This window comes from Lampris incognitus, chromosome 2, assembly GCF_029633865.1.
Source record: "Lampris incognitus isolate fLamInc1 chromosome 2, fLamInc1.hap2, whole genome shotgun sequence".
Lineage (NCBI taxonomy): Eukaryota > Metazoa > Chordata > Actinopteri > Lampriformes > Lampridae > Lampris > Lampris incognitus.
Genome location: NC_079212.1, coordinates 26067697 through 26093444, shown reverse-complemented (window position 1 = coordinate 26093444; position 25748 = coordinate 26067697). Strand labels below are relative to the sequence as shown.

General features: G+C 47.7%; 2 protein-coding genes across 2 annotated transcripts; one reads left to right on the top strand and one right to left on the bottom strand.

The window, feature by feature from the left end:
* The first annotated feature begins 805 nt into the window (after nt 1–805).
* Nucleotides 806–2962, top strand: LOC130106707 (leucine-rich repeat neuronal protein 1-like). Its single transcript, XM_056272925.1, has one exon. The coding sequence runs from the start codon at nt 806–808 to the stop codon at nt 2960–2962; it is 2157 nt and encodes a 718-aa protein (XP_056128900.1).
* Nucleotides 2963–8537: 5575 nt separating this feature from the next.
* Nucleotides 8538–20609, bottom strand: LOC130106708 (formylglycine-generating enzyme-like). Its single transcript, XM_056272926.1, has 9 exons — nt 20164–20609; nt 17901–18074; nt 17656–17730; nt 15063–15145; nt 14743–14865; nt 13991–14105; nt 11421–11534; nt 11237–11296; nt 8538–9450 (listed from the first exon to the last, which is right to left on the bottom strand). Exons 1-9 carry the CDS (start codon nt 20605–20607, stop codon nt 9349–9351), a joined length of 1290 nt encoding a protein of 429 aa, XP_056128901.1. The 5' UTR covers nt 20608–20609; the 3' UTR covers nt 8538–9348.
* Nucleotides 20610–25748: the final 5139 nt, after the last annotated feature.

Sequence of the window (25748 nt, the reverse complement as noted above, 5' to 3'; positions counted from 1 at the left end):
TTTCTGCTCGACTATTCGTCATGATTGGAGCTGAAAGTTGAATAATAAATCCAGCTCGTGCCGCTCCTTTTAAAAGGCATAACAAGGTTCTGGTATCCCCGCGTGTTTTACTCGGGGCAGGCAGCTGTGTGAGGACGGATGGATCTGATTCCTTCCATTTATTTTCAACCTGCTGGTGTAGCTTTTGTTTACTTCTTTATTTCTTTTTAGTTTTTAGTTTTTAGTTTTCCAATAGTCTCTAGCTGTGTGTGAGTTCATTAAAAGATGTGAATGAGGGTGCACGGATAGCAGGGCAACTGTTAGCCATGTCACCTAGTTACAGTGACATGGCTGCCACCTAGTGGTCAGCTGTTTCTGAGCGGCTTTTTGAGGGAAATCAAAGAATATCTTCGTTTTCTAACTCACTCTTTCTGTCTTTGCATCCTGCTCTTTATCAGCTACAGTATAATATCTAAGTCACTATGCATTTGCAAAATGGTGCTGAAGTTGTTTATGTATTTATGTTGCACGATTTTGACATGCAACCTGGTTTCTGTGTCTTGCAGGTTTGATCGGCTAAACAGTGTGAAGAGAGAAGACAGAAAAGTGCGTCAGTAGAGGTCCTGTTTGGATTAGACCATTCTCTGGCATCCTTTCCCCAAATACAGACTTTCCCCTTGGCTAGAAATCGCTGCACAGAAAAGACCCTCCAGTAATTATCCAGTACTGGAGAAAGCCAATGCTCACAAGCAACGGTTCACCTTCCCTCCTTGTCGAGAACACTGCGGCTCCTCTGAGATCAGAGTAAGTTGAGAGAGCAGATATCATGGCACTCAACAGGCTTCCTTGGCCCAGGCTAGCCTGGATGTGCACAGGCCTGCTGCTGCTGCTGCTGCTTCTTTCATCCATGGCACATGGCAAGGAATGCCCTCGGTTGTGTGTATGTGAGATCCGCCCATGGTTTACTCCCCAGTCCACCTACAGGGAGGCATCCACAGTGGACTGTAATGACTTGAGGCTCACGCGCATTCCCACTAACCTCTCCACAGATACCCAGGTACTGCTGCTGCAAAGTAATTCCATCTCGCACACCAGTGGAGAGCTTGAGGTGCTATACAACCTGACGGAGCTGGACATGTCCCAGAACAATTTTAGCAGTGTGGAAGCTGTGGGCCTCACCAATATGAACCAGCTCACAACCTTGCACCTGGAGGAGAACCAGATCACCCAGCTGCCAGACCACTGCCTGCAGGACCTCTCTAATCTACAAGAGCTCTATATCAACCACAACCAGATTAGCTCCATCTCCCCTGGGGCCTTTGCAGGCCTGCACAGCCTGCTGCGCCTCCACCTCAACTCCAACAGACTCCGTGTCATAGACAGTCGCTGGTTTGAAGCCACACCTAACCTTGAGATCCTCATGATCGGGGAGAATCCAGTCATTGGGCTCCTGGATATGAACTTCAAGCCTCTGAGTAGTCTAAGGAGCCTGGTTCTGGCTGGCATGGACCTGACTGATGTTCCAGGGAATGCTTTGGTAGGCTTGGATAGCCTGGAAAGTATTTCATTCTACGACAACAAATTGGTCCGAATCCCCCAACTGGCACTTCAGAAAGTTCCCAATCTGAAATTTCTGGATTTGAACAAAAACCCGGTTCACAAAATCCAAGAAGGCGACTTCAGAAACATGCTGCACCTGAAAGAGCTAGGCATAAACAATATGATGGAGTTGGTATCAATTGACCGCTTTGCTCTGGACAACCTACCAGAGCTCACAAAGCTAGAGGCCACAAATAACCCCAAACTTTCCTACATCCACAGGCTGGCCTTTAGGGACATGCCCTCCCTGGAGAGCTTGATGCTCAACAATAACGCTCTCAATTCTCTCTACCTGAGGACAGTGGAGGCGTTGCCAAACTTGCGGGAGATCAGTTTGCATAGCAACCCACTGCGTTGTGACTGTATCATTCAGTGGATGAGTTCCAACAGGACCATGGTACGTTTCATGGAGCCCCTGGCCATGCTATGTGCCTCCCCACCAGAGCTTCGAGGCAAGCGTGTTAGAGAACTAAGGATATTAGACCCCCCAGAGCAGTGCCTCCCCCTCATATCCCAAGACACCTTTCCTAGTCATTTGAACCTGGAGCTTGGCATGAGTGTAAGTCTGGATTGCAGGGCAATGGCTGAGCCAGAGCCTGAGCTCTACTGGGTGTCTCCTCTTGGAACGAAGATCACTGTAGACACTGTGTCAGACCGCTATCACCTGAATGGTGAGGGGACCTTACAGCTGCTGCATGTACAGGTAGAGGACTCTGGCCGTTACACTTGTGTGGCTCAGAACACAGAGGGGGCAGACACACGGGTCGCCACCATCCGCGTCAATGGGACCTTGCTCGACAGCACCCAGGTGATGAAAATCTACGTTAAGCAGACTGAGTCCCACTCCATTCTGGTCTCCTGGAAGGTCAATTCCAACGTCATGACCTCAAACCTGAAGTGGGCCTCGGCCACTATGAAGATTGACAACCCCCACATCACCTACACAGCACGCGTCCCCGTTGATGTTCACGAGTACAACCTCACACACCTTCAGCCCGCCACAGAATATGAAGTGTGCCTCACTGTCTCCAACATCCACCTCCAGACCCACAAATCCTGCGTCAATGTGACGACACGTAGCACTACGTTTGCCCTAGATGTGTCGGACCAACACCCCAGCGCGGTGGTGCTTGTCGTCATGGCCACCATGCTGGCCTTTATCAGTCTGGCCACAGTTGCCGTCTACACGGCTCGCAGATGGAAAAGAAAGAACTACCATCACTCACTGAAGAAGTACATGCAGAAGACCTCCTCCATCCCACTGAACGAGCTCTACCCTCCGCTCATCAACCTGTGGGAGGCCGACGGTGAGAAGGACAAAGACGGTTGCGTGGAGGGGAAACCCTCTCCCGTTGACACCACACGTAGCTACTACATGTGGTGAGGATTCAGCTGGGAGGCCCGGCTACCTCTCCAGCAGCACAAGTACACACACACACACACACACACACACACACACACTTTTGCCATTTTGGTGCAAAAGTTGGATAAAGTTGCAAATGTTTTTGTATTCTCAGCTTTGCTTACGAGAGGCAGAGTGATTAAGGACAGGATTTTTATTAGTATAGCGAATCGCCTTTGTTTAATTGTTCCTATCTATCCTTGATTGTTTTGGACTCCAAGATGGCAGCTCAGTTTAGCCCTCCGATCGTTTTAGTTGCTATGCTCCATTTCTGTGGTGCATTTTATGCACTGTTTTAGGGGTTAATAATGCCCCTTTTCCACCACATGGTACCGACTCAACTCGACTCACCCTTTATTCGTTTTCCATTACTGGAAAGCACCGGCATTTTTGGTAACTGTTACCGCTTTTCTGGTACCGCCTTTGTCGAGGTTCCAAATGCAGACCTCTGATTGGTCAGAGAAACGCGTCACTGCGTCATTTTGCGTCACTGCGTCATCAGTGCGCGCATTTTGAAATACCGAAGCGGTCGAAGCGGAGTTATCTTAAAAGTACATTCATTCATTCATCATCAGCCGCTTCTCCGGGGTCGGGTCGCGGTGGCAGCAAGCTAAGTAGGGCCCTCCAGACGCCCCTCTCCCCAGCAACGCCCTCCAGCTCCTCCTGGGGGGTCCCAAGGTGTTCCCAGGCCAGACTGGACATGTAGTCCCTCCAGCGAGTTCTGGGTCTACCCCGGGGTCTCCTCCCAGTTGGCCGTGCCTGGTTAACCTCCAAAGGAAGGAGCCCAGGAGGCATCCTGATCAGATGCCCGAACCACCTCAACTGGCTTCTTTCGACGTGAAGGAGCAGCGGCTCTACTCCGAGCTCCTCACCCTATCTCTAAGGCTGGGGCCCAGACACCCTACGGAGGAAACTCATTTCAGCCGCTTGTATCCGAGATCGCCCCCTTTCGGTCACTACCAAAAGCTCATGACCATAGGTGAGGGCTGGAAGGAAGACTTGACTGGTAAACTGAAAATAAATAAATATGGAGAGCCGAAAATCCAGCTACACTGAGGCGGTACAGTTAGGGGGTGTTCCTCAACCCAGTCCTCAAGGACCCCCTATCCTGCATATTTTCTTTGCAACCCTGAATAGGTGTGCCTGTTTGTAGTTATTCAACCAATCAGCAACGAATTTGGTCAGCTGTTGCACACCTTGCATAATTAAGTGCTTCGAGATGATTGGTCGAGTAAGTACAAGCAGGGCTACCTATGCAGGGTTGCAATGAAAATCTGCAGGATAGGGGGTCCTTGAGGACTGGGTTGAGAAACACTGAGTTAGGGTAAAGGAAAACGACACAGAAGCGGGTGGAGTGGAGTGGGGTGGGGTGGGGTGGAGGCGGTGCCGTGTGGTGGAGGAGAAGGGGCATGGTACAGCAGCGGGGACTGCTGGTGTTCTTGCGGTGTGGTAGAGATGGACGTGTCTTTCTCCGTCTTGTGAAACAGATAAGCTGTTGTGCACTGGTAGTAGCGGGGTTTGTAGGAGCTTCTTTAAAAGCTGGCCGAGGGTTTAGACTTGTCCAGCTGTCTACTACGTAACGTTAGCGACGTGCAGTAATGTTGTATCAACTATCAGTTTAATCTTTTCTTTGAGTTGCAAACTAAAATAGGGTTTAGTTGGTTAATAAATGTGCTGTTACACGATAGAAAGGGGAATGTTTGCAGATAACATCCCGAATTATTAACTATGGCACAATAGACATGTTTTGATTTTTTACTACCTTCCTCTTCTCCTCCCACGCTTCCTCTTGCTTATTGCCTAGTTTGAATCCCACATGTATACTGCGCACGCTGAAATAAATACTCTTTTGTTCTTTTGCACACGTCATCTGTGTTTTATTACGTCACGTCCTGTACACGCTAACCCTATAATATATGCATTAGTGTAACTCCTTTTTTAAAACTATATGAGTATAACTTTATAATATCTGTATTAGTATAACACCTTTTAAGAGCGACAATAAGAATGAATGTAAACGTCAGTCTTTGCTGCCCCTTGGCGGTGGCTGAAGCACAACTATGGCAACATTGTGACACAAGTGCCACTGTCTACAGTCAAGAGCCCTACATGTGTATTGCTTTACTATAGGCTGTATATTTAAGCGTCTTTGCTGGACAGATACAACAACAACAACAAACTTTATATACAGCACATTTCATACACAGGCAGCACAACACAACGTGCTCTACATAAAATGACAATACAATCAAAACAATCAAAAAGTTCAAATGTATTAAATAAATATGCACATCAGTAGGCCTTAGTGCAGTTATACAGGGAGCAGAATATACGAATGTTAAAATGTACAAAACACACACACACACACACACACACACACACACACACACACACACACACACACACACTAATAACTTAGACATAGGCTATAGTGAAAAGTAAAATTTTTAACCTGCCTTTAAAAGTGTTCAGTGTGGGGGCCTCTCTCAGGTCCTCAGGCAGGGCGTGGAGTTAGAATGAGGGCTGGTTAAAAGACCACTGCCTTTGGACCTGAGAGTTCTTGCTGGTTTGTATCTAGTTAGCATGTCTCTTATATAATGAGGGGCAGCTTGAGCTTTGTATACAAGTACAGTAGAAACCGGAAGTCCGTGGACTACAGCTATTCACAGAGACCCCTGTATGTTACGGGGAGATTACGGGGGGTCTATGGTTTATCATTACAGGAATGAGTACAGCAGAGTGACAGGCCCTAGTATGATGGATCAGACTCGCCAGAGGAATTGAACAGGTGTAGTTGATCTGCGAATCAAAATTGAAAGCGCCCCGTCCCTGTGGACGTCACCAGTGTTGGAGACGGTGGAATAAAACACGTCTGCAGGCAGCACTCATGAGCCTGCTCGATCTGGACGGAGGCCACCATGTTCAAAAATAGAAGAGCCTTCCCAGAACAGATTGAAAGTGTCGATAAAACCAAGTTGTAAACGACAGCACTGAGACTGAAGCCAGGCGTGAAGCTGCAAACCAACGCCCCCACCTGAAGTGGGACGTGGGCCAGAGATTTAAAAAAAATTCCTTCCAAGTTTTAGAAGGTTAAAAAGACGCATAAAATCAGATTTTAAATGCTCCAACCGCTGCCGTGGTCGTGCCAACGTGAATGGCAGCTCTCTTAGCGGGGGTATACTGGGATAGCAGACTAGGAAGTTTACCTTGGCACCTGGAAAGCAGTGGTGCAGCCCTGTTGGACCTGACGTCCCTGAATCACCCTCAATCAGAACAGAAGGTGGCTGTGGAATGGGTGCAGTACAAGGACTCACCTGACCACCACGCTGGCCCAGATAGCAAAATTGCTGTGGCCCAGACCCGTCCCACACCCGACACTTTCAGCCGGCCCACACACCACGTGGAATGATGGCACCTGAGCGGTCCTCTCCTGCTTGCTGGATCTGGGCCAAAACCTAGCCATATGCCGCATGCGCCACATATTTGCCAAAGGTGGGCCATATTTGTTGTGTGATATTTGGACCATATTCACCATTTACCACACGGGCCACGTCAGGGTCACATCCAGATTACATGTTGCTGAGAGCACCGCATCTTTGCAAGAAAAGACCCACATTTGATTTGGCATATTTGGGCCATATTTGCTGTTATACATGTGGGCCACTTCAGGCTCACATCCATTTTGTCAGGGCCAGAAGAAGGCCATCAGTGCCTCATCATGCCCTGAAGTGGCCCACATCCGGAAGCTATCTGGGAAGAATGTTGGCTCCCAGCTAGTGTGGGGGACACAGCACCAGGGGGGATGCCACCGATGGCCAGTTCAGAGCTGGCAGGCTGCCTCCTTCAACAGCCTACGTCGAACGGATGAACTTTCCTTTCGGGATCCGGGGTGGTGAGCAGCAGCAGGTGGTGAGCAGCAGCTGGTGGTGAGCAGCAGCTGGTGGTGAGCAGCAGCTGGTGGTGAGCAGCAGCTGGTGGTGAGCAGCAGCTGGTGGTGAGCAGCAGCTGGTGGTGAGCAGCAGCTGGTGGTGAGCAGCAGCTGGTGGTGAGCGCTTCGCTCCTGGATGTGACGGACTGGTCAGCGGAGGGAGGGAAGTCTTTGTTGTCCATGATGTCAAATCCATTTGCTGGAAGGTCAGGAGGAGCAGGCGATCAGGACGTCAGATACCAACATATTAAGTATTAAGAACCTCTGTCAATATGTTGGCAGATAAAACAAATGCTATATATTAACCAAATATCTGGTAGAGACAAAATAACTTTGTTGAGGTATCTATTGAATTTACAGCATAACTTCAACTGAGTTGACAAAGAAAATGGGTCTATTGATGTTTCGTGCTGTTTCAGCCTTGTTTGGTCACTGGTCATCATGGTGGCCCAGTGGTTAGCACTGTTGCCTCACAGCAACAAGGTCTTGGGTTTGAACCCCAGGCTGTCCCAGGTCCTTTCTGTGTTCTGTGTGGAGTCTGCATATTGGGTTTCCTCCCACCATCGAAAAGACATGCATGTTAGGGTTAATACTCCTGCCTGTGCCCCTGAGCAAGGCAATGGATAGAAGAACTGGAGTTGGTCCCTGGGCGCTGCAGCTGCCCACTGCTCCTATACAATAGGATGGGTTAAATGCAGAGAACACATTTTATTGTTACCACAGACCTGTACAGTGACAAATATAAAGTGGCTTTCTTAGTCTAAGGTCACAAATAATCCATTTTATTTCCCTTACAGGACAGAATTCACCATACTGTGTCCACAGAAAAGGAAGCCAAGACCATCATATTAATCTTGAATTTAAGCCTGTCCAGGAGTAAATGAATAAAACATTACCCTGAAAAAAAAATTCAGTGCCGTGTCTGGGTCCAGCGTTAGCATCCTCTTTAAATTACCCTAAATAGTAAACCTTTGTACCGTCTCTCCAACCTTTTTGTAAAAGCCATAACAAATGGCACCTGAAGTAGCGCCATCGATTTCAAGTGTCGATGATGAATGATAATGGCTACACACCAAGCTGTAGCCTGTGTGCCAGCATTACATGGAAGTTTCCCCTGAGCTCATCAGCTTCACTGAGCACTCACCTCTCAGGGTGACAGTGTTGTGATGGAGGGAGGCGAGAAGCCTCACAGAAACAAATGGGTGCTGCTGAGTGGGTCGTACTGAAGCCGTCTTTTGTTTTAAAAGCTGATATAAACAACTTCCTTAATGAGACCTTGAGACTTAAGAACTGTTTTTGTCAGTGTCTTGATACATGCTCAGTAATCCAGGTAAGAACATCAAAGAAGGTTGAATCAGTTCATCTGGATACAATGTTTATTGACGGATATCTGTCAATAAACATTGTATCCAGATGAACTGATTCAACCTTTCATGTTTTTGTCAGTGTCTTGATACATGCTCAGTAATCCAGGTAAGAACATCAAAGAAGGTTGAACCAGATCATCTAGATACAATGTTTTTTGACAGAAACGTTTCTGTCAATAAACAATGTATCCAGATGAACTGATTCAACCTTCTTGGATGTTTTTGTCAATCTTTATCATATTATCACAAAAACAGATGTTTTCTCTGATTTTTATTTTACGATCAAGATATGTCAATCCATAAAAAGTAAGAAACATTCAAACACACTGAAAACAAACAAATGTAGAGATGTGGTCAAAAAATATGAAGAAAGAAAAAGGAAAACAGAAATAATGCAGCCTCCCAATAGAAATGAATTACAGTCAGTTGTAAGGTAAAATGTGAAGAATCAAACAAATGAAAAACAGACATCCTCAAAACAAACACTGTTCCTCGGGACACCACTTCTAACCAACAGGTCCATCTTACTCCGGCGTTTGCAAATACTGCAAATATAAACACATTTTACAGCCTTAAAACACATTAAGATGTACCGTCCTACTGCAAACTCGCCGAGCCATTAGCTAATGCTATTGTCTAATCACCACAGATGGTGCAAGAGTAGTATCCACTTTTCAGTGTGTCCTTTTGAAAATAATTTCTCAACAATGTTTGCCTGATTTAAATAAACGAAGACTCACTTTTGTGCACAGTGCACAATACTTTGCACTGTAAGAAGTGCACGGCCACATTTTTAGCCAAATGAATGACTTCTGAACAGATCTGTGGTTGTGTTGAATACACCCCGACACAACATTTTAGAGGCAGGCCCAGTGAACTTCAAGTAGTCTTCCTTCTTAAATCCTTCTCATACGCGTCACATCAGCAGGGCAGTGGAACAACCCCTCTGACACCGCTAAGTGCTCCTTTAATGAGCTTATTCCACAGCCATCGCTCCATCAACGCTGGGCCCGGGGTGGTGGAGTCTGGGGGCTTCATATGACTAAAGCCATGCTGTTCCAGATCAAGTCACCTCACCGTCGCTCCTGAGAGACACAGCGGAACCCGAGGTTGGAGGCCGAGCTGTCAGGAGTGTTTTGGCTTCGTGCGGCACATCGGTACCTGTAGCAGTAGGACTGGAGAAAGCGTTCCAAACTGAATAACATTACCCACATACAACATGAGCAAACCAGAGCTGCAGACTGATGTACCCCCCCCCCCATCTGATAAATTATTGAAGAACTTGTTCTAGTTTGAGGGAACTTTGACAAAAGAAGACGCACAGATCAGATGAAACTTGAATGTTTACCCCATCTCCCATGAGGAGATGGGGTAAACACGAGTACTGGAGGATTTCCTTGATCTCGTGCCATGTCCAAATTCGTAAAGCATGTCTGATTAAAGTCCTCTGCTCGATTTAATCAGACATGCTCGTTCAGAGATGAAACACTTTTCTGTGATTACAGCTGGCTTGCAAGCAAACAACCACAGCCCCACAGCAGCCGGGGCCATTGGCAAAACTCAGCGCTGGTCAGTAGTGGGTCGCTCAGAGGACCAACACTGTTTTTTCTGTTGTATTTAAAATAGTTGTATTGCTTACCACGTTGTTTTGACATCGGGTAAATCGCATCACTCTTTTTGTTTCCCCCCCCCTTTTTTCTCCCCAATTGTACTTCGCCAATTACCCCACTCTTCTGAGTCGTCCTGGTCGCTGCTCCACCCCCTCTGCCGATCCGGGGAGGTCTGCAGAGTACCACATTCCTCCTCCCATACAAGTGGAGTCGCCAGCTGCTTCTTTTCCCCTGACAGTGAGGAGTTTCACCAGGTAGCACGTGGGAGGATCACGCTATTCCCCCCAGTTCCCCCTCTCCCCTGAACAGGCGCCCCAACTGACCAGAGGAGGCGCTAGTGCAGCGACCAGGACACATACCCACATCCGGCTTCCCACCCGCAGACACGGCCAATTGTGTCTGCAGGGATACCCGACAAAGCCGGAGGTAACACGGGGACTTGAACCAGCGAGCCCTGTGTTGGTAGGCAATGGAATAGACCACTACGTGACCCGGATGCCCCCAGAGCATCCAAAATAAGTTAAAAATATCATATAAGATATGTTACCGTCTAGATGCAATGCTCTTGCTGTGTTCCTGGTTAGCATGGCTAGCACCCATAGAGCATGCGAAGTCACCATGGCTCACTGCTCCACCCTGTGGCCGCTAAATCACCCCATCTCATGACGGCAAAACTGTGACCATTAATTCAATACTTCCAAGGATATCAAAACACTGCCTTTTTCATAAAAGGCAGTAATACTACTATCTACTACTACTACTTTAAGCTGCTCCCGTTAGGGGGCGCCACAGCAGATCATCCATTTCCATCTCTTCCTGTCCTCTGCATCTTCCTCTGTCACACCAGCCACCTGCATGTGCTCCCTCATCACATCCATAAACCTCCTCTTTGTCCTTCCTCTTCTCCTCTTCCCTGGCAGCTCCATATTCAGCATCCTTCTCCCAATATAACCAGCATCTCTCCTCCACACATGTCCAAACCATCTCCATCTTGTCTCTCTTGCTTTGTCTCCAAACCGTCCAACCTGAGTTGTCCCTCTAATATACTCGTTCCTAATCCTGTCCTTCTTCATCACTCCCAATGAACATCTTATCATCTTCAACTCTGCCACCTCCAGCTCCACCTCCTGTCTTTTCATCAGTGCCACTGTCTCCAAACCATACAACATAGCTGGTCTCACAACCATCTTGTAAACCTTCCCTTTAACTCTTGCTGGTACCCTTCTGTCACACATCACTCCTGACACTCTTCTCCACCCACTCCACCCTGCCTGCACTCTCTTCTGCACCCCCCGTTACTTCGGACATTATGAATAAAGGTTTAAAAACACAAAAGGGTTTCCCTCCTTACCTTGTGGCACATGTAAGACCCACCCTTCTTCACCTTTTCCGTGCCTGATGGAGGTCCTTTCTAATAAAGAAAGATGTTTCAGAACAAAATTAACACTCCCTGAACTTTACTTTAAAAAAAAATCTTTTGGCTGCTGCTGGTCTGGAACAGAAGCGAGGGGGCACAACAGTAAATGGAGTATTACTGGATTAGATCGATGGTCTGTGGTGTGATGCACCGTCCACCAGTCTGACGTCCACTCCCACGCGTTCCCCACCATGTCGTACAGGCCAAAGCCGTTGGCAGGAAAGGACATCACCTGCAAGACAAAAGCGAAGAAACACTATGAGAGGAGCGTGGACTTTACTTCAAAACCTTCTGCAGAGACACGAAACTGACACTGTGTGTATTAAATGCACAGAAGAAGTCGGCACGTCTCCGTGAAGGATACGTGACGACGTACACACTAACTGCATACGTGTGAGTCTCTCCATGTATGTATGTGTGTTGCATGCACACCAGAGGGTGAACAATAAGACAACGAGGATGCTTCACTCTCATTGTGTTAATGGAATGTGGTGAGAGCTTGTTTTATATTCATCCATCCACCCATCCATCCATCCATCCATCCATCCATTCACCCACCCACTCATCCATCCACCCATTATCCATCCACCCATCCATCCATCCATCCACCCATCCAGCCATCTATCCATCCATCCATCCACCCACCCACCCATCCATCCACCCATTATCCATCCACCCATCCATCAACCCACCCACTCATCCATACATCAATCCACCCACCCATCCATCCATCCATCCATCCATCCATCCATCCATCCATCCACCCATCCATCCATCCATCCATCCATCCATCCACCCACCCATCCATCCATCATCTGAACCGCTTATCCTGCTCTCAGGGATGCGGGGATACTAGAGGCTATTCCAGCAGTCATTAGGGGCAGGCAGGGAGACACCCTGGACAGGCCGCCAGGCCATCACAGGGCCCACACACACACAGACACACAGACACAGACACAGACACAGACACAGACACAGACACACACACACACACACACACACACACCTAGGGACAATTTAGTACGGCCGATTCACCTGACCTACATGGGGCTGAAAAGTCTTTTCCACGGGAGAGAAATGAATCTAATGAACATTATGTAAGCGTCCAGCTTATCTGTGGAGGATTTGAGCTTCGGGTATTTTTCCCTTCGAAATAAACTCCGATTTCTAGCTCCACTAACTTCCTGTTGCTGCAGTGGAAATGAAGTAATTTATTAATCCTCTTCTGTTTCACAACAATGAACTTTGGGTTAAGGACAAAAACATACTGAATTCCTAACCCTACAACATGAACTGTCTAACACACACACACACACACACACACACACACACACACACACACACACACACACACACACACACACACACTCATACACACAGACTAGAGTCGATGCTGACAATGCTCGTTGCCACAAGGGTGCAAACACAAGCAATCTTCCAAAACATCTGGTGACGGAGCATCAAACACAGGTGGAGAAATGCACAGGTCTGGACTGTTCTGGACTGCCTGGCTCGTAGTTCACCTCCGGTTGGCCGTCCACCTCAGGTATGTTACGTATGCTAGCACCCTGGAGCCACACGGAGCTAACTAGATTATACACACCTGGTTTAAAAGTAACGCTCTGTCCAGTCATGAGGAAATAAAGCAGTGTTGCTTCTGTTATTAATTTGTTTCTTCCCCCCTTTTTCTCCCCAACTGTACCCGGCCAATTGCCCCACTCTTCTGAGCCGTCCTGGTCGCTGCTCCACCCCCTCCGCCGATCCGTCTGCTGATATATGTGGAGTCGCCAGCCGCTTCTTTTCACCTGACAGTGAGGAGTTTCACCAGGGGGATGTAGCGCGTGGGAAAATCACGCTGTTCCCCCCAGTTCCCTCTACCCCCCAACCGACCAGAGGAGGCGCTAGTGCAGCGACCGGGACGCATACCCACATCCAGCTTCCCAACCGTAGACACGACCAATTGACCTTTCGCAAAGTACCGCCCCAGAACGGTGCTTGTCCAATCCTGCCTTAGCAACGGTCCGTCAAGCGTTCAAACACAGCAAAATGCTGAAACGGTGTGCCTATGGGATCTGCAGATTGGATACTAGATATGTGAAAAGTTTGGAGGGGGTGTAATTTTCTTTCCCTTCCCAAAACCCAGAACGCAAGAAGCACAATGTGGGGAATAGATTTGGCAGTATAGCAGACCCCATGGCCAGCTTAATCCATCCAAAATCAACAAACATACCTGTGTGCTCCAAGCTAAGCTTGCTACTAGCTATTATTGATAGCTAATACAGCTAACGTATTATTACTGTTAGTTTTACCCACACAATGCGCTGATTTCTCCCTTCATGTTTTGGTGTTTTCCGGCTACTTCCTGGATAGTTCTGAAATGCTTGACAGGCATAGCAACAGTAACTAAGGGGGGCGGAACTTTACGAAAGGTCAATTGTGTCTGTAGGGATGCCCGACCAAGCCAGAGGTAACCGGGGTTCAAACCGCCGATCTCCATGTTGGAAGGCAATGGAATAGACCGCCACGCCACCCGGACGCCCCGTTATTAATTTGTTTTGTTTTTTCTCTTAAAAAAATGACAAAAAGAGCCGATAAGAGTACTGTTGAAGTACTGGATCGATAAGCAATACCGGCAAGAGTAGTAGTAGTAGTACCATTAAAACCGTAACGATGGCCATCCCTACTTACTGGTGAGGTTTTGATGAACCCATCCTCTCCTGAGTTGTGTGTGGGGAAGTCTCCCTGCCAGAGGTTGGCGTAGTGTTGTCCTTTAGGGTTCAACTTGTTTCCCCAGGGGAACAGTCTGATGGGAGCAGCAATGAGTTGAGAGAAAACTGCAGAACATACAACAGCTGTTTCCATCTGGCTGTTTTTAGGACAGTTTTGAAGGTGTGAATAAAAAGAACGGCTGAACAGAAACAGCAAACGAATGAATGAATCCTCAGTATTGCGAAAAGGTTTTCTAGGGCTCGCTCTAGATGGAAAAGATGAGCTGCCGACACAGAAAATACAGGATTGTGGGTGAAGAATTTTCAAAAATCCTCCAATGGCAAGTTATGTCTTGTCTTGTCTCTTGCCGAAACAACTAACCTTATTTTGGTGCGTTGCTGCTGCTAATGGTTAGATGAATAGAGTAAATAATGATGGTGACAATGGACATCCTCTTTTGGTACTTCTGTGAAGTGTGAGGCTTTTTGAGACAAGTTTGCTAGCTGTGATTACTGTGCTATAGAACGTTTCAATCCTTTGATGCAAGGCCACAATCTTGCTGAAATCCTTTATTTGCTTGAACCTTGCTAATAGCAACACACTCGTTTGCACGTTCTAATTTACTTTTCCAAAAACCCCTTATCTTTTCAATGTTAACATACCTGCAACTGTACAAAAGACATTACAGACGCTGAAAAAATGTATGTCCATGCATTGAGTAACTATCCAACCTGTCTTGCAGGCCACCTCTGCAGGCGTACTCCCACTCTGCCTCTGTGGGAAGTCTCTTCTGCACCCAGGAACAGTAGGCTTCAGCATCCCCCCAAGACACATGCAAAACAGGATGGTCCTGCCTAAAATACAAAAACGGGTTTTGTGTTAAACACAGAGTTAATCAGGGTGTGATTTTGCCTGCAGTCAGAACCGCTCGAAATAGACGGTTAATACTCAACATGGTCAACATTTAATTGACACTTCTGGCAATGAGTCTTGTCACTAAAAAGAGATCATTCTGGTATACCACAGGGTTTACATAACATAGAAAGCCCACCTGTCTAGGATGTCAGAGTCTGGACCCTCAGGATGCCTCCAATTGGCCCCTTTGACTGGTAGCCACCAAGGGGCCACAGCCACCTAATAACATGAAAGGACAGCATATTGTAATACAGAAGTGGTGCCACAAGCTATATAGTAAAAAAAAAAGAAAAAAAAAGAATGGCATATACACGGATCAGCCAAAACATTAAAACCACCTGACCAATATTGTGTAGGTCCCCCTCGTGTCGCTAAAACAGCTCTGACCCATCGAGGCATGGACTCCATAAGACCTTTAAAGGTGTCCTCTGGTATCTGGCACCAAGACATTAGCAGCAGATCCTTTAAGTCCTCAAAGCTGTGAGTTGGGGCCTCCATGGATTGGACTTGTTTTTCCAGCACATCCCACAGATGCTCAATCAGACTGAGATTTGGGGGATTTGGAGGCCAAGGCAACACCTTGAAGCCTCCGTCATGTTCCTCAAACCATTCCTGAACAACTTGTGCAGTGTGGCAGGGAGCATCATCCTGCTGAAAGAGGCCACTGCCATCAGGGAATACTGTCACCATGAAGGGGTAGACCTGGTCTGTAACCATGTTTAGATAGGTGGCACATGTCAAAGTCCACATGAATCCACATGAAAACATCCACATGAATGCCAGGACCCAAGATTTCCTAGCAGAACATTGCTTGGAGAATCACACTGCCTCCGTCAGCTTGTCTTCTTCCCATAGTGCATCCTGGTGCTATCTATTCCCCTGGTAAACGACACACACACACCCTGCCGTCCACATGATGTAAAAGAAAACATGATTGATCAGACCAGGCCACCTTCTTCCATTGCTCCATGGTCTAGTTCTGATGCTCACATGCCCATTATAGGTGCTTTCAGCAGTGGACAGGGGTCATCATGGACACTCTGACCGGTCTGCTGCTATACAGTCTGATACACAACAAGCTGTGATGCACTGTGTGTCCTGACGCCCATCTATCAGCCAGCATTCACTTTTTCAGCAAAGTGACCTCCAGTAGCTCTTCTGTGGTATCAGACAGACGGGCTAGCCTTCACTCCCCACGCACATCAATGAGCCTTGAGTGCCCATGACCCTGTCGCCGGTTCAGTGGTTGTCCTTCCTTGGACCACTTTTGGTAGGTACTGACCACTGCATACCACAAACACCCCACAAGACCTGCTGTTTTTGAGATGCTCCGACCCAGTTGTCTAGCCATCACAATTTGGCCCTCGTTAAAGTCACTCAGATCCTGACGCTTGCACATTTGTCCTGCTCCAACATATCAGCTTCAAAAACCGACAGCTCACTTGCTGCCTAAAATATCCCACCCCTTGACAGGTGCAGTTAAAACCACTGACAGGTAAGTAGATAACACTGATCATCTCGGGACGCCCTGTTAGCGAACCCGAGATGATCAGTGTTATCCACTTACCTGTCAGTGGTAAAATGTTTTGGCTGATCGGTGTATCTCCCAATAGACAGTCTTGCACTCGCTTCCTCTGTCTAACTGTCCATCTCTTTTACACACAAACTTTAACTATTTTAACTAAGTCTTCAGATTAGTGTGCACAAGACTATATATATATATATATATATATATATATATATATATATATATGTGTGTGTGTGTGTGTGTGTGTGTGTGTGTGTATAGCATTTTTTCCCCAAAACAGTCAACGGTGTTGTGAGTGCTCAACTAATGTGTCGGCCAATACATTGCGGTACAGGCCTGTTTCGTGCGTCTCGCACTCATCAGCCGCTAAAGACTTGTATTGAAACTTTTTTCCCTGCATCTGTGTTGATATTCCGCTCCTCATTAGTTGAGCACTTATAACACCATTGACGGTTTTGGAAAAAAACGCTATATATATATATAAGTTATTATTACTATAATTATTCTGTTAAGTATCAGCATAAGGAGCTTACATGCCTATCCAAGCCAAAAACATGTTCAGGTAACGGCTGATGTGTTTAAGGTTTCCTAAAAAGGGCTGCTACATATTCAAGTAAAAAGACTCAAATATACAGGATCAAGGCTGTTACGAACATCGGAAAGCAAATCACAAGAACATCCTGCCCTGATGCACACTAGCTTTTCAAGTACTACAGACCACACAGACCCAACGGCTGGAGCTCTCACTTTACACATTCACCTTCTTGTGTTTGCCGTGTGTAAGTGCTCTGAGTGGCTGTTGTGGCTGGAAAAGCACAGTATAAAATGCAGTCCACTTACCATTTGGAGATGGGAGGGCATTTGAACAGGTCATCGTGACTAAAACTCTGTAAATGTGAACTTATCTGGGTAAAAAGACACTGTTATGGACGGTGCTTTTCACTACCTCAATGTTTTTATTGACAGAGGAAGAGGTTTTCAAATCATATATTAAGAATTTGAAATCTTATTAGGTTCAAATGTCAATTTAGAAAGACTTTGCCAGCTTCTGGTCTCAGTCTCTCAAATTCACCTGGTGACTTTCTTAGAAAATGTATATTATTTTCCTTCCAACGTACACTGGGCCATAAAGCTGCTGTAGTACCCGTCAAGAGGTGCATGCACCATGACGAAACATGTCACTTTACAGAACAGTACTCACTGCTTGGGAGATCTGGTTTTTCACCGTTTCACTCAGAATTCCCTCAAATACAAATGAATCTCCAAATCTCTCAGCCTAGAAGAGCAAGGAAGAAAGACGCAATGAGCAAAGACAAAGGTGTTCAGTGATCACTTAGCGGCCAAGTCTCCGTTTGAATCATGACTTGTTCTACTTCTGAACACAAGTTCATGATAAAAACACTGCCTTGGGAATAACATGTAGCATAGTAAGCAGGGCAGTCAAACCTCGGTGATATAGCCCGTGGCGTTGACGAAGCTCTGGAATTGTCGATTGCTGACTTCCTGGACGTCCATGTAGAAGGAGTCCAAGTGGACCTGCCGCTGAGGACCCTCGCCATCTGGAGGGATGCCAGGCTTCTCTGTTCCCATGAAGTACTCTCCTCCAGAAATCAGCACCATCTAAGAAGCAGAACACCTTTATTCATTCATCCATTATCCAAACCGCTTATATCCTGCTCTCGGGGTCACGGGGATGCTGGAGCCTATCCCAGCAGTCACTGGGCGGCAGGCGGGGAGACACCCTGGACAGCCCCCCCCACCACCACCACCACCCACCCACACGCACACATATTCACACCTAGGGACAACTTAGTACGGCCAATTCACCTGACCTACATGTCTTTGGACTGTGGGAGGAAACTGGAGCACCCGGAGGAAACCCACACAGACACGGGGAGAACATGCAAACTCCACACAGAGGACGACCCCCTAGGTTAGACTACCCCGAGGTTCGAACCCAGGACCTTCTTGCTGTGAGACAACCATGCTAATCACTGTGCCGCCGTGCGGCCATGTTATTATTATTATTCCCTTCAGTTATTGAAAACTGTTACAGCCTATAGTCATTATATCCACGAAGAAGAAGCCGCCGCCGTGCGGCCATGTTATTATTATTACTCCCTTCAGTTACTGAAAACTGTTACAGCCTATAGTCATTATATCCACGAAGAAGAAGCCGCCGCCGTGCCGCCCATGTTATTATTATTATTATTATTCCCTTCAGTTACTGAAAACTGTTACAGCCTATAGTCATTATATCCACAAAGAAGAAGCCGCCGCCGTGCGGCCATGTTATTATTATTACTCCCTTCAGTTACTGAAAACTGTTACAGCCTATAGTCATTATATCCACGAAGAAGAAGCCGCAGCCGTGCCGGCCATGTTATTATTATTATTCCATTCAGTTATTGAAAACTGTTACAGCCTATAGTCATTATATCCACGAAGAAGAAGCCGCCGCCGTGCCGGCCATGTTATTATTATTACTCCCTTCAGTTACTGAAAACTGTTACAGCCTATAGTCATTATATCCACGAAGAAGAAGCCGCAGCCGTGCCGGCCATGTTATTATTATTATTATTCCCTTCAGTTACTGAAAACTTTTACAGCCTATAGTCATTATATCCACGAAGAAGAAGCCGCAGCCGTGCCGGCCATGTTATTATTATTATTACTCCCTTCAGTTACTGAAAACTGTTACAGCCTATAGTCATTATATCCACGAAGAAGAAGCCGCAGCCGTGCCGGCCATGTTATTATTATTATTACTCCCTTCAGTTACTGAAAACTGTTACAGCCTATAGTCATTATATCCACGAAGAAGAAGCCGCAGCCGTGCCGGCCATGTTATTATTATTATTACTCCCTTCAGTTACTGAAAACTGTTACAGCCTATAGTCATTATATCCACGAAGAAGCCGCCGCAGCCGTGCCGGCCATGTTATTATTATTATTACTCCCTTCAGTTACTGAAAACTGTTACAGCCTATAGTCATTATATCCACGAAGAAGAAGCCGCAGCCGTGCCGGCCATGTTATTATTATTATTATTCCCTTCAGTTACTGAAAACTGTTACAGCCTATAGTCATTATATCCACGAAGAAGAAGCCGCCGCCGTGCCGGCCATGTTATTATTATTATTATTCCCTTCAGTTATTGAAAACTGTTACAGCCTATAGTCATTATATCCACGAAGAAGAAGCCGCAGCCGTGCCGGCCATGTTATTATTATTATTCCCTTCAGTTATTGAAAACTGTTACAACCTATCGTCATTATATCCACGAAGAAGAAGCACTCCAGCCTTAAACACAGTCGAAGCCTGGAGTAGAGATGGGCAGTAAGTGTGACAGACCAACAGTGATGTTTTGGGGTTTTTTTTGGCAGTACTGCCCTCCTGAGGTACAGGTCAGTGGGTTGCGCGCGTGTAATAATTTAAGGAATCCTTGCCTTGTCAGCTCGCACGGGAAACACGCAGCCGGAGCGCGCGGCTCACGGCGCTGCGATCGCCTCAACCGCCAACGCTGACGTCAGTAACACGTGACCAGGCCGCAGACAGAAATGTACACACTTCCACAAAGAAGTCATGTACAAGGCACCCATTGGCCAGAACTGGTTGCAATTCGCCATTAATAATGAAGAAGAAGAAGAGAAATAAACTAGTCATTTTAGAAAACGTTTCTTTTGCTGTGCTTCGCATAACCGAATACCTGACTTGCCGACCCGCTGTCACCCTCCCGAGGCAACGCCAGCCCGTCATTGGCGCGTCTGGAGTATCTGCCAGCTGTGCTGGCCGCCCCGGCGACCTCACCCTCCGGGTCCCGAGCGGCGTCCCTCTTCAAGCTGTGACAGCCGCAACCCGCTGCTTCCGACCGGACGGCGGGGTCAGCTTCCGCTCCCACCGACGGATCCGACTTGATCCCAGCCGGGCCTTGGAGGCACCACACCGCATACGAGCAGTTCACTAAGACGACAAAGCCGAAGCGACGCCACATCTCGGCAGGACGCAGCTCCCCGTCACTCCGGCGACGCTTCCGCAAAGTCACGTGGCCGGTCAGCTGGTCGCACAGCTGCTTAACTCCTTCCTGTCCGGCGCGCTCCGCGCCCGGGGCCGGAGGCTCTGATGAGGCGAGCCAATTTGCGAGCGGTCCCATCCAGGACTGCTACTTCAGGTACGGGATCGGTTGCTCTCTCTCAGCCGGTTACGCGGATCACTTCGATACGAAGACGTTGCCTCTTTGTTGTTGTAATATTCCACGCCGCACTTATAATCACTACATGAACCGATAACCGCAGGATACGCGTTACACTTTTATTTCCATTTAGTTGAAAATAACTTTCTGGGCCGCCACAAAATTCACAACACGGAGACGGGAGTTGTAGTCGTGAAGCACACTCGCCGCCGTCCCCGGCGTCGGGCCGGGACCGCGGCGAGAACGCCATTTCCCGTGGGTCAGTGCGCGGCGGGGTCCGCTGCAGAAGCGCTGGCGCCGAGCCAGCGCCGCGAGCGCTGTTTTAGCAGCGGAGCGGAGGAGCCCGGAGAGTCCGCCAGCCGGGGGAAGGTGTCGGAGGCGGAGGAGACCGAGGCGGACTGTCAGAAACCCGGACTAGGGCGGCGGACGGCGGCACCCCACCGTGTCATGTGGAAGCCGAGACCTCCGGTCGTGTCCTCCTAACTTCTCCCGAGAGTTTGCGGATTGTCCGAGCGTCGACCACAGTGAAGGTAAAGTCGGGTCAGTTTCGCTCATCCGATTTCTTCTGCCCATCTTCCGTCGTAGTCTCGGGGGGTGGGGGTGGGGTGGGGGGGTAGTTAGGCCTGTCTCCTTGTACGGACGGTAAACTTGCAGAAAGCAGAATGTCGTCGCTCAGCCCTCATGAAGAAGGGTCGGCGGCGCAACCCGTCAACGGAGCTCTCTTCCCGGGCGTGGAGCCCCACACTTCTTCGCAAGTGTTATAAACGCGGTTCCACCGAAGACGACGTTCATGAGTCCGTCAGCGTGAGGATGCGCACTCTGTGGAGTCTGTGTAAAGCCATAGTTTGTGTAATTAATATTGCCAACATAAAAGCGGTCAATGATTCAGCGGCGGCTGGTGCTAAATGTTTTTTGGGGTGGTGGGGGGGCGTAATTTACCTGGGCGCAGCGCACCTGACGGCTGCTTTAATGTCCACACAGTCCCAGAGTTATTAAGAAGGACGATGCAGCCATCCAGCTATTATCCAAACCGCTTATCCCAGTTGGGGTTGCGGGATGCTGGAGCCTATCCCGGCAGTCACTGGGCGGCAGCAGGCACCCTGAACGGGCCGCCAGTCCGTCACAGGGCCGACACAGTCACACCTAGGGACAACTTAGTACGGCTGATTCACCTGACCTACATGTCTTTGGACCGTGGAAGGAACCCGGAGGAAACCCACGCAGACATGGGGAGAACATACGAACTCCACACAGAGGACGACCCGGGATGACCCCCAAGGTTGGACAACCCCGGGGATCGAACCCAGGACCTTCTTGCTGTGAGGCTTCTACTTCCATGTTGTCGTCCATAAAATCCTCTGCACTGGTGTTGTGGGACGACATTTCCACCCTTGGAAACGTCGTTTAGCCGAGAGAACGAGTTTGAACGGCATGTTTAGAGTAGATTAGAGTAGCCTATAGCTTTCACCAGGGTTGGTAGACGGTGGATGGTTGACAGTCGAGACGGGGCGCGGTGGTGGGTGCGAACATGATTGACAGCCACGAGAATCGTCCAATCACTTTAGATCAAAAAACATTAAAACTACCAATTCACTGCCAATAAAAGCGGGTGACTCTGGGGCGTACAGAACTGCGCCCCCTGGAAAATCTGAAGAAACCAATCAGACCGCAGCCTCAGGTCACATGCTCGCCACAAGTTTGAGGGCTTACATAAGGTATGGTTTGGCTGGCGCCCCTCACCCAGGAAGTATATGTATTCAGACAGGAAGTATATGTATTCAGACAGAACTCAACCAAATACCATTTGAACCAATATTTAATGCTGCTGACAGGCGCTCACAGACTGACAACACTTTTCTATCATCATTATTTGCATTATACAACTACATTATATTTAACATGTTTAAGTAGCTTTTCATCTCTTGATGTTTGAAGGGGGCGGCGCCCCAGCGCCCTGTACTGGCCAGCCGCCACTGGTCAAAACTATCTTGACACATTGGACATTTTCAGTACCACCGACAAGTAAATACAGTTTCAACAGGCAAACAGTTCAGTCTGGACAGAATTGTGCCCACCTACTCAGCCTCAGCTTGACTGGGCCCTCTGCAGGTGCACAGCCCTCCTGTTTGTCTCAGCCTAGCTAACCCTCCCAATCATTAACAGTGGACCCAGCCACCCACATATCCTGCAAGCTACAGCAACAGCTCATAGACAGTGAACTTTCTTGCAGACCCTATGCAAATCCCGCTTCTGCAGCAAAAGTGACGTGGCGAGCTCTGGGGAATCCTGTTTCACTGTGTCCTCAGCTAACCGAGACCTCCGTGCAACAAAGATAAACCCCTGAATTGATTTACTGGCAACTTATTTTAGTTCCCCTTAAGTGTGAAGGCCACCATTATGTCTGCTAAAGAAACTTGAAGTGCTTGCTGAGGTTGAGTGATGCAAAACATGCCCCACAAACCAGACAAGAACATCCGTGTTACATCGTTGTGATTAAGAGGTGGTGGCCATCACAGGAAGACTTTACTCCTGATGCCAAGAAGAGTTTACTCATCACTAACAATACTTACTACCCACAATTTCTCATCTTGATTTAACACACCGCTGATTAGTGACCTCATCACAACCCCCTCTTCCCTCCTGTAGGTGTTCCTTACTGGGTGAGCGACATGTCAGACAAGATGTCCAGCTTCCTGCACATCGGGGACATCTGCTCCCTGTACGCAGAAGGTTCCACCAATGGTTTCATCAGCACTCTGGGGTAGGTCATTGGCAAGACTGTGTGTGTGTGTGTGTGTGTGTGTGTGTGTGTGTGTGTGTGTGTGTGTGTGTGTGTGTGTGTGTGTGTGTGTGTGTGTGTGTGTGTGTGTGTGTGTGTGTGTGTGTGTGTGTGTGTGTGTGTGTGTGTGTGTGTGCGCGCGCGCGCGCGCGCGCGTGCTACCCCTGTATTCCTGCTGCTGCAGACCTTGCAGTGCCAGTTATTCCTGTAGTCCATGGGCCAGACGATATTTCGGTACACTCAAGGTGGCAAAACTTACTTATAATTTTTGAAAGGATCCATGTCTGTAGATGATATTTTGGTATGATAACCATTCCTGAGTGGCAGCTGTATCACAGTTATCAGCTCATGAAGTTAACCACCCGCTAAACTAAATTGCATTTTAGACGCTGGTGCATATCCTGGTTTAGCCTCATGGTCAGGACATTTTTCAATGTTCTATAATATTGTCTTTGGTATCATTTTAAAGGGGACCTTCTTAGCTTTCATTCAAGCCCTGTTGTGGATATTTCTCACAAATATAGAGGTCACTTGAGCTCTTCAACCCGTCAATAACACACATCTTTCTGCAATTTTCGCCTAAACTATATACTTTCTTTTAGCCCTGTGGCATCTAGGAATATCAGGGACACAAAACACAAAAACTGGAATACTCACAGGACTGTAAAGATTCAGGAAATGTATAATATACCCATACTATTTCATTGTGTGAGGTGATTGTGAGCCTTAAATGAGAACTAGACCAAAGCCAGTTAGGTCACAAACTGGTCTCTATACATTTGTTTAAATACACAATCAAAATACATGATAAAAAGGAATACCATAGTGAGGTAATGAACTATTTTAATATTTTAAACAACATTGACATTTACATATACTTAGTCAATGATACATGTAATCCCATATCATTAGTGGGTATATGTAATGGTAATGGGTAGGGCAATGGGTATATGTGAATATGGTTACAATATTGTTATCAAGCTCTGGGTAACCAAGTCCAGAATCAACATCCTGTGCATCAATAGACTACTACCACAGTAATACCATCAGAATCATCACACTGTCATTCATCAAACTGCTCGTTTCTCTCATCATCTGACTCCCCAAGTTCAAAGTCCAGTTCTGGACCATCCTGCTGTTTTTGGTTACTGCAGGTCTGTAACCTGCACATGTCTGTGCATGGAAGTCCATTTGACAGGCACATGCAGCTTGGCATTTTGCATGAATGCACACACTTGCATGTTAGCATTTCCAAGACCACATCTGGTGCAGGTGGGGAGCGCATCCAGTAAATGGCCAGCTTGCCTTCATCGTCTGTCCATCCATACTCAGTAGGGCTTGGCAGCACAGGGTTAGCCTGCAGACAGCACTTCCATATTGCTGCCTGATAGTTGGCTCGTTGAACATGGATAAAGAGACAGTCTCTACATGGTGGCAGCTGGCTGGACTCAACCTCTCCCCTTTTGGTGCAGAAGAGCTGGTAACGCAGTTTGTTCACCTCAGCAGTGCTGCTATTAGCAAACATACATCCGACAGGTGAACTGCTCAATTTTCTGGAACAGCTCATCACTCACATTCCATGTCTGTCCCAGTTGACTAAAAGTCTCTTGGCAGGAAGTGTGCTTTCTCACTATCTTCAGGGCATTCAGCTTCCCTCGACCAGCGAATGCACTGACAGTGTCGCAAGCCTGTGAAGGCATGTAAGCCAATTAGGCTGTCACAGATGCTGTCTCCAAGTGAACTTGCCAGTTTGGTGATGTCGACAAACCGTGTGCGGTTCTGAGTCCCACACTTCTGGTAGATGGGACAGGTGATGTCCTTCTGGAAGCCAAGACAAAGCACCATGACATCAGTGTCCTCAGCTGTGATGATAACTGACTTTGAGCCCGCATTTGCTGCATGCAATGCATGCAGGAGCAGACAGGTGTCAGCTTCTTCATGTGTGGAGTGCAGTTCTGCTGCTTCCTCACACCCATCTTCTGTCAACTTGTAGCAGGTTTCCTCACAGGTCATGTACAACACCTTGCCATGCAGCATAGCTCTGTATCGTGGGAGTTTCCACTCTTCCACCAGAAACTTGATGAGACTGGTCTTGTTGGAGGAACTGCACAGAAATTTTCTCCACTGCTGGACGTGGTGTCCCCCTGCAAGATTCTTGTACTGGAGAGTGATGTCTCCACCCCGGTTCAGTCGTTCAGCATCTTTGATCGAAGTCTGGTGATAGACATCAAAAACAACATCAATCCTCCCACTCTGTGCTCCCTCATGGAGGACCTGGGTCAAGGCTGACTCTGCCACCTGTGCAAAGGTTTTGTTGTTGCCA